This window comes from Egretta garzetta, unplaced genomic scaffold, assembly GCF_000687185.1.
Source record: "Egretta garzetta isolate BGI_Z169 unplaced genomic scaffold, ASM68718v1 scaffold34, whole genome shotgun sequence".
In the NCBI taxonomy this organism is placed as follows: Eukaryota; Metazoa; Chordata; class Aves; order Pelecaniformes; family Ardeidae; genus Egretta; species Egretta garzetta.
In genome coordinates, this window is record NW_009259586.1 from 5,440,487 (window position 1) to 5,449,632 (window position 9,146).

The 9,146-nt window shown below is 37.8% G+C and overlaps 1 protein-coding gene across 1 annotated transcript; it reads left to right on the plus strand.

Moving 5' to 3' along the window:
- Nucleotides 1–89: 89 nt before the first annotated feature.
- On the plus strand, nucleotides 90–8,550 carry UTP18 (UTP18 small subunit processome component; the record flags this gene model as incomplete). Its single annotated transcript, XM_035893389.1, has 12 exons — nucleotides 90–241; nucleotides 346–441; nucleotides 1,098–1,177; nucleotides 1,419–1,504; nucleotides 2,121–2,246; nucleotides 3,118–3,292; nucleotides 3,638–3,738; nucleotides 4,559–4,649; nucleotides 4,969–5,092; nucleotides 5,991–6,165; nucleotides 6,797–6,939; nucleotides 7,889–8,550. Coding segments are annotated over 12 exons (1,374 nt in total), but the record flags the coding sequence as incomplete, so codon positions are not given.
- Nucleotides 8,551–9,146: the final 596 nt, after the last annotated feature.

The following is a 9,146-nucleotide window of genomic DNA, read 5'->3' on the forward strand; positions in this document are numbered from 1 at the left end:
GGGGCTGGCGCTTGCTTCGGCTCCTTACCCCTGCTTGATCCCCGTCGCCGTGTCTGTCATCGCCCTCCGCCAAGCCGTGGCTGGGCTAAAATGCCCTCTTCGGTTGTTTTCAGCGTAACGCTACGGGGAGGAGAAGTCTCCAGAAAGAGTCCAGTGATTCGGAAGTAGAAAACGAAGCAAAAGGTAACTGCTTGTCCAAAAAGCCAGCCTGGGTGGATGAAGATGATGAAGCTGAGGAAAAGTAAGTTCAAGTTTGCAGGTAGGAATTATGTGTTGTGCTTAGGAGTGCCTCTGAGTGGTTTCAGTTTGAATCATCTTCGTGTTCTGTGTGTTTTCTCCCGCTAGTGTTGACATGACCCATAAGTATAGGAAAGATTTCATGAAAAGTGATGCTGAGAAGGTACTTACTAAGAAAAAGCTAAAAAGAAGACTCGAAGAACAGTAAGTTGCATTCATGTTTTTATGGCTAACTTAACTGAGATGACATAAGGTGTATGTACGTACACTGAAGGTCGCTTTCCTCTTAGCCACTGTGTTTGTGTGGCCTGTTTAAAGCTAGTGCTCCTTGTAATAGTTGCAGTGTTTTTAAATCCAAACCAGTACAAAGAATAGTAAATAAAATGTGCGTTAGCATTGTCTAGACTCATTTGTTTAATACTTATTATAGTAGAGGCACACAAACCAATTTTCTTCTAGGGAGTTATACCAGAAGTTTTTAATAGTGACAATATTACATTGTAAATAGGATGGAAGATGCTAACTTAGTACGGTATATAAGAATGAGCTAAAATGTGAGTATAGTCAGATAGCAAAGCAGAACTTTATGTGGGTTTGGGTTGTCTTGGTTTTGGCATGTATTGCTCCAAAGGACGGTGCTTTAATGTTTGGTATCAATTTTGCTTTACATTTACATTCAGGAAGTCGGTAAAACACAAAAAGCTGAGTGAAATTTTTAAAACACTTGCAGTGTGTTCTAAGTGCAATCTTGCGAAATTGTGACTGTACATCTTGTAAGTGTTTAACACGTGGAAAGAAATTTCTTTCTCAAAAAAGCTGTGGTTTTTTTCTTCTTCCCACCCTCACCCTTCTCTTCCTAGGTTTCAGCGAGCTATGGGAGGAGTTCCTGCCTGGGCTGATTTAGAAAACAGGAAGAAATCCAAAAAGACTGCAAGTGATAGTAAGTAAATCCATTACTATTCTAATAAGCGTTTCTATGTTTACCTATTCAGCTGCTTAGAAAATAATTATTTTTGGTGTTTTCTCAGTTTCAGTTGTGTGATAATATGCTGGATAAGTCAGCTTTATTCCTTCCTTCTTTCAGTGTGCTTTGATTTAATTTGTTTCTGTGACGAATTTGTAGGTTTCAATGTGGGAGTGTTTGTGGAATTAGCCTTTTCAATGTGCTTTGTCTTAATTAGGTGACAGTGATGAAGATGATGATCTGCTACGTAGGACTGGCAATTTCATATCAAACTCAGAGTACCTGCCAAGAGGTATTTTGAAGGTAAAGGCAAGCCTGTCTTTCCACCTCCGTTTGACCCATATGCACACTTAAATTTCTTTGTTGCTATTCGGGCAGTAAAATTAGTGATCACATGAATTTCTTCTTTGTTTCTGTAACTGGAAACTCTATAAAGAGTTTGGGCAAATTGGGTAGTTCACATCATAAAGCATGAAACAATGAAATGAGATGTATTGTTTGACATAGAATTATTTTATGTACTCTGAAGTGGCATCTTGTGGTAGGTTTTTAATTTCTGCATTGGAAGGGTGAGATTCTCCCACAGCTGTGAGGCTACTGAAATGGTCTTTGAGCAGTGACAGCCTTAAATGAGTGTTTCTTACACTGTCTCTTCTAAAGTTATTTCACATGAGTCAGTAGGCAACTGGTTTTATGTAGACTTAATTCTGAAGCCAGGAGAAAGGCTAGCCAGTTTATCTTAGGTCTACACTGCTGCGCTGAAGCAACTTACCAAGCTTACTGTGTGCATGTTCTGCTTATGTCTAAGCGGGTTTGAGACTTGCTCTTGGAGAATAAAGAGCTATTAAGTTGGCTGTTCATCAGCCAAAGCAAAAAGTATGGAAGTTGTATTTTTTTAACTGCTTGATCTGTGTTCTAGATGAGTACCTGCTTGCCTGCTAATCAGGAACGTTTTGCTGATGGAAAACTGGCAACTGTGCAGTTTCATCCATCTGCTCAAGTAGTCATGACTGCTGGACATGATCGATCTGTGTCACTCTTTCAGGTGAAGAATTTCAATCTATGCTATATAAATGGCTACTAATACAGAATGGTTTTTTATAACTACATGTGAGATAGCCTGGATCAATAGACTTTCTTTTCTCTCTTCCTGTGATGGTGTGCTCCCAGGGGTTGTAATGTCTGTGGTTACAGTGGAATTTGCTTGGTTGAAGGCATCTTGTTGGAAGAAATTGCTGTCTGTGACTTCATACCAACCACTTACAGAGCATAGGCAAACTTAGTTGTATCAAAGCTTTTAGTTGAAGATTTGTTTTTTAAAATGTTTGGCTTTTTAAGGTTTGCAGTGACAAGGACTAACAAGATTTTTTTTTCTTAAGTTGTTTGTAAAGCCTATAGTGTGGGGAGCAGTCCACTTTTCATTTAAAACTGTAACATTGCTGTGAAATCATTTTGGGGTTGGAGAGACTGTCCTGCAGCAGGAAGCTACTCATCCTGGGATGCTCCTGGCCTCCTCCTCTGAAAACTGAAGATCATAACTCCATTTAGGAACTTTCAACATGGCCCAGTATCAGTGAAATAGTCAAAGACAGAAGTGGAATTTGACGCTCCCACAGGGCTGCAAATGTGTCTGTTTGGAAAAGCACGGATAGAAGTGATTATCTGAACAAAGCATGGGCAAGATAGGGAAAGGTAAGAGGTGTGAAGTATATCCAGGAAGGTTGGGAGTGCCTGATAAATAAGGGTGAGGAGCCAAGAGCCAGGTTATTTGTAGATTGAGGAGAGGGGAAGAGATTAATACTTCAAACTGGTGTACCTCTTACTGCTTAAGTCTCTTGTACTGGCTAGTTGATATGAATTCTCTATGTGTAAGTATTTGGTATGTTCCTTAATATGATAATCTGTTTTTTTTGAAGGTTGATGGTGTAAGGAATCCAAGAATACAGAGCATCTATTTAGAGAGTTTTCCAATTTATAAGGCTTGTTTCAGTGTTGATGGAGAACAAGTTATAGCCACTGGTACTCACCATAAAATGTTCTTTGTGTATGACATGATGAGTGGAAGTATTATTCCTATACAGAAAGTACGAGGTATGTATTACAGTACTGTAAGTGTCTGGGCATGGTTGAAGCTGTCCCCAATAGAGGTGGCATATGAATTTGCTTTAAAAGGAAGTGCAGTGAATTGTTGGAGGTTGTATTTTTAACATGTCTTCAGGGATCTTTACTCCAGTACCTTCAGCTTTAGTTTGCCTGGGAGATTAAAAGTTAATTGTGATACATAAATGAGGTTGACTTCTAGCTTTACTGCGACAGCGTATTACAGAAATGAAAAGCTGAAGCAGAATCTGGTCTTGTTCATATTCATCACACCTCTGAATGTTGAGGAAAAAGAATAAATTATGCCAATTTGAATTTCTGAATCTCTTTTTAAAGGTGTGGAGGAAAGATTTCTCAGAAGCTTCGAAATCTCTCCAGATGGATCATTTATGCTTGTAACAGGAACTTCAGGTTACCTTCACTTGTTGTCAATGAAGGTAGTTTCTCTTCGTGGTTCATTTATAGTCAGTTTCTTGGTACCTTTTTCCTTCTGAAGCTGCTTGTTTATATTTAATCTGAAGAGCAATCTAGCTTTCAGTTGAAACAAAGGTATGACACATACTGTGACTGCCTTCAAAAACGAGCTGCTGGATCAAATAACTGCAGCTTTAGAAAATTATTTTGGCGTATCTGAGATTTTTTTTTTTCTGACTATGCAGTTCTGTTTGGGACTGGTGGAGCGGAGGCCAGGGTTTCATGGATTTTTAAGCTATCATCAGAAGTCAATGTTGTATTTTGGCTGATTGCACAAAAACACTGTGCTGGCAAAAGGAATGGCCTCAGCATGGAAACAGACATCTGAGGGCGGAAGAAATATAGGACTGCTCTTTTGGGAATAGCACTAATGCATGCTGGTGTGCTGTGTTCATGAATCATGCTATATACTGTGATTCATAATGCGTGTAGATTTTTTCAGTTAAATTTTAAAATGCCGAATGATGCCAGCTGGATTTGTTTTAAACTTTTACTAGGAAAAATACTTTTAAAAAAGAAAGTTCAGTTCCCTCATATAATGAAGACTGTTCAGCGAGGGAGCAAATGAGCGTTTATTGAACACTTGTTTGTGCAATAATAAATTGATCATAGACTCATGAGCATCAGCTAGTGCTCTGGATTGTAGGCAAGGAAAATGTTGGTGCTGTTCTTTTAATGTCAGCATAGCTAACTTGAGATTTTTGTGGGACAGGAGTATGGAAACAACTTTCCTACAGATTTTTGGCAGAGTCATTGTCACCATTGTTGTTCTTCATCCTATAGACAAAGGAACTGATTAGCACTATGAAGGTAAACGGAAGATGCACTGCATCTGCTTTCACTCCAGACAGCAGTAAAATATATAGCTATTCAAGTAAGTATTCTCTCTAACGGCACTAACCATAGTTCCACTTAAATTGCCTAAGTTTTTAAAGTTATTTATTGTTTTAGAAAGATAATTAAAAGACTTTATGCCAGTATCTGGCTGAAAAATACAACCAAGTGATCAGTCATTAAGGAATGGAGTGAACTGTTCTAGTATGCCTTTAGTTGTTTTTTTTAAATATTCTATTTGATAGTTACAAATGATCTAATAGTTGTCATCTGATGAAATTTATTTTAACAAAACAGACAAACAATGTGTTCTACAGAACATATGGTTTCTATAATATTCTGCTTTATTCTGCAACCAGAGGAAGGTGAAGTTTTCATTTGGGATGTGAGAAGCAGAAAGTGTCTACACAAATTTGAAGATGAAGGTTCTTTGGAAGGAAAGTGCATTGCTATTTCAAAAAATAACCAGTATGTGGCATGTGGGTAAGTGCCTTGGATTTGACAACTTCCTCCTATCTCATTTTGAAGCTCTTCAGGGAACTTATTGGTGGCTGTTAAGAACGTAGGAACATGGAATAAATTTGGTTTTAATAAGGTTGGAGTAGAGGTGAATAGATGAATATTGTCTGGTTTATGATAAGTTAATTTGTTCCATGTATATCTAAAAATAGCATAACACAGTTAATGGCAGTATCACTCCTGATGTGTTGCTGTTGCCATATATGGGGTTAGCAGTTATTTTTGAAATCATAGTGACTGAAATCACAAGTTCTGTAGTACAAATGTCAATTCAGGGTCTTCCCCCAGTCTAGTTCTTTCCTGTACTCCTAATTTGGCTCCTGTGAGATAGCGTGTTAGCATTTGAAAAGATGCCTCAACTCAAAGCCACAAGCTTGAAAGTGTTGCTCCAACTATACTTACTTGATATGCTAGCTGTAGTTGCATCTCAGTCTTTTAAATTATACTAGCAAATATTTAAGTACAGTATGCATTTTGTTAGCCCACTGTAGAAGAGTATTTTTAAGTGGACTTACTCTATAGGGTATAAAAAAAAAAAATCAAAAAGCTTTAAACTATTGCAGAATTTTTTGCTACCAAGCTCTCATTGCTTTGAATTTATTCTGTGTAAGAGATGGGCTTATTGAGGCTCTCCACGGTTGAGTGTGTCTTTGTACATAAATAAAAAGAAAACCCAAAGCCCTCCACTAAATACCATTACAAACTCCAAAGCAAAATCAAGCTCCAAACAAAATATTGTTGCAAACACCAATAAATAATGGGAAATTACATTTTTAGTTGAATGGTGGGTGTAGATTACAGGGTAGTATATACTGTAAATGTTGTCTTGGTATAGTCTTAGGTAATTTTTTTTTTTTTTTAGTTCAGCTTCTGGAGTTGTAAATTTATATACTACTGATGTCTGTCTCAAACAAAACCACCCTAAACCAGTTAAAGCCATAATGAACCTAGTTACATCTGCTACATGTGTGACCTTCAATCCCACCACGGAAATTTTGGCAGTGGCTTCCCGCGAGACTGATGAGGCTGTCAAATTGGTATGTTCACCTTCTTTAGTACAAGGTTTTTTGTATTGTGATTAAAAAATGTTGCTGGTGACATAATAAAACTGAGAAAAATTTGCTAGACCAAGCAGATCAGGACATACAAGATACTGTACATCTATGAGAAAATAATTCTTTTTTTCTTCAGGGAAGTTGTTCTGAAAATAACATATTATGGTTTAGTTTACCTTTTGTTTTTCCCTTCTTAGTCCTTTAGCATTTTAGCCCTTATTTCAGTGTTGTAAATACAACTCAGCAACAAATGTGAATTTTCCACAGCTGTTAACTGTAACACTCTTACTATGTGGTGCTTTTCCTAGCTCATTCAAAATTTTGCCAGCCTTGTCAGAATTGTGGCCAATTACTTAATTAATCTGGGAGCTTGGAAGCCTACTTCTACTGCTTAGATGTAATTACTTAAAAATAAATGAGTTGCAGTAACTGGCTTCGTAGTATGTTCCCTGCACCTTTTCTCCAGTAGAACTCTAGATATAGAATGGTGTAGGATAGAAATGTAACTGAACATTTGAATTTAACATCGACTTTCAATTTTAAAGTTTGTATTTAATTTGAATTTCAGTGGCTTTTTCCCAACTGTTATAACTGATGACCTGTTTCTCAACAGGTACACATTCCTTCGTATACTGTATTCTCAAATTTCCCGGTGTTCAGAAGAAAACAGATCTATCTTGCTCAATCTATGGACTTTTCTCCCAGAAGTGGTTTTTTCTCTGTAGCAAACAACAAAGGCAAAGCCTTGTTATTTAGGTATGTACTAAGTTAGGTTCATTAATCCCAGATGACGTGTTTATATTCTGTAAGATGGGTTAGATGACTGGTAAATGATAAAGTTTGACTTTGTGATCTGAATTTCACCTGGTGATTTGAGTGTGGAGCTGGCTTTCCTTTCTGGAGAGAGACCCTTGTTTATTGTCTGATTATAAGATATATATTGATGCAGACATCCCCATTAAAACTGTTGGTGTTTTCTGAAATAACTAGGATGTAAATAGCCAGATACTGGATGCTTTCCCTGTTAAAAAAATTGTTTAGAGGATTAATAGAAGATCTGTGCTTCAGTGTTAACCCATGCCAGATACGGATGTTTGTTCTGTCTTTGGAGATACTGGCACAGGTTGCTTAGAGAGGTTGTGGAGACTCCATCCTTGGAGATACTCAGAAGCCATCTGGAGATGGTCCAGGGTAGCCCCCCTACTTTGAGCAGGGGAGCTTGGAGCAGGTTTTAAAATTGCTGGGTCCTAGATTTAAAGTGGAACTCACACTCATTGATGCCTGACTAACATCAGCTTAACTTTAGCCTTCTTGTGAGAAGGGAGAGGTGTTGGGCTTTTTTTTTTTCTGCTGCTGTGGTCAGAGGTAAGGAGCAGTAACAGCTCATAGCCAGGAATATTTCTTTTTTTAAATTAAGTTAACTTTGTGATACAAAGCAGAGTTTACAAAAAGACTCCCAAGCAAGTCTGTAAAAATGTGGGTAAATCTTGTGATTTGTCATTTATTTGAACTTGAACTGCATGTTATAATGGCACTTGAGGTAAATCTAGCATGTGGATGATTGCTCTCTTTTGGTACATCTGTGTTTCAGGTTAGCCAAGAATACTCAAAGTTACACTGCTGAGTAGTTGTTGCTTTTTTTGTGGTGTTCACTCAACAGGTACTGAAAAGTTTTAAATCTGTCTCAACTCCTTGTTTCCTTCAGGCTGAAACATTACTCAGATTTTTAAAAGAAGATACAGGAGAAAATGGACCAGTAACTGAGGTAAAAGTAGCACTAGAACTGTTGACAACATTGTGTTGAGGAACCTTATTTTCATTTTGCTCTTTATAGATGTTGACAAGAAGTTCTTAGTATTCTGTAATCTGAAACTGTTCTGTCTGGATCACTCATGTAGTAGCCTCCCCATGATGGGCAAGATTCAGGCTTGTCTTGTCAGTCTCAGCTTTTCTAATCATACTCTTGCAGACAGTTAGTAGTTCAACTAAACTTCTGCCCAGTCCTGTTGACTGCAGTTTTAAAAATCTGAATATATTTAAATCAAACTCACAGGCAGTGTTGTTCAAAACCAGCTGTAGGCTGGCAGATATTTGGCTTGATCCTGTTATGAAGTCGTGTAAGTGTGCCCCCACAAGTCTGCATAATTTCAAATTTAATTATGTTACTGAAATTTGAAGCGTAACTTGTGTGCAGATACGATTTTACTGTACACTTGAACCTCTTCATGGGAAACTGGAAAGGCCTGTAGTCTTGACAGTAATACAGTAGTTCTGTTTGACCCCAAATGTGTTAATGATTGGAAGCTAAGCTCGTTCAGACTGGAAGCAGGTATGTCTTCTGCATGTTAAGCTTGCATAAAATTTTGTGATGGCTAAATGTTTTGAAGAATGTCAAGTACGCTGACATAATCTAACAAGTATTTTTTATTTTATATGGAAGCTCAAAAATACTAATATAACATCTGTGGTTTTGAATGTTCCCTTAATAAATTTACCTGTTAAGTTTCCAGGCAAGTGGTTTCAACTTTTTCCAATATTTTGTGTAAGCACATGACTAAGTAGATTTTAACGGTTGGCATTCAAGGCAATGTCTTCAAGAAATGCTTAAAGATGTCTTTAGTTATGATGAGCACGTGAAGTATTCCAGTGCTGAAACAGAAAATGTCAGTTTTGTGTGAACTCTAACCTCTGCTCCATGCGTTTACCTTGAGCTTTTCCATCAGCCAGGTTCATTTGAGGCTGAGTTGGAAACAGCATTTTGCTGACTGGAGGAGCAAATTAACCTGAAATGCTGTTGATGCAGGCATTGTAGTTCAGCCCAACTTAGTAGGCCAGCAGTAGCTTAAAGATAGCCTCAACCAAAAAGCGAGAAACCTCACCCCCGGTTGTGCTTACTGCGCCCTATGTGTCACAAAACCAACGGTATCTGATGTGGTTTTAATTCTTAAGGAAGACCCCATTCT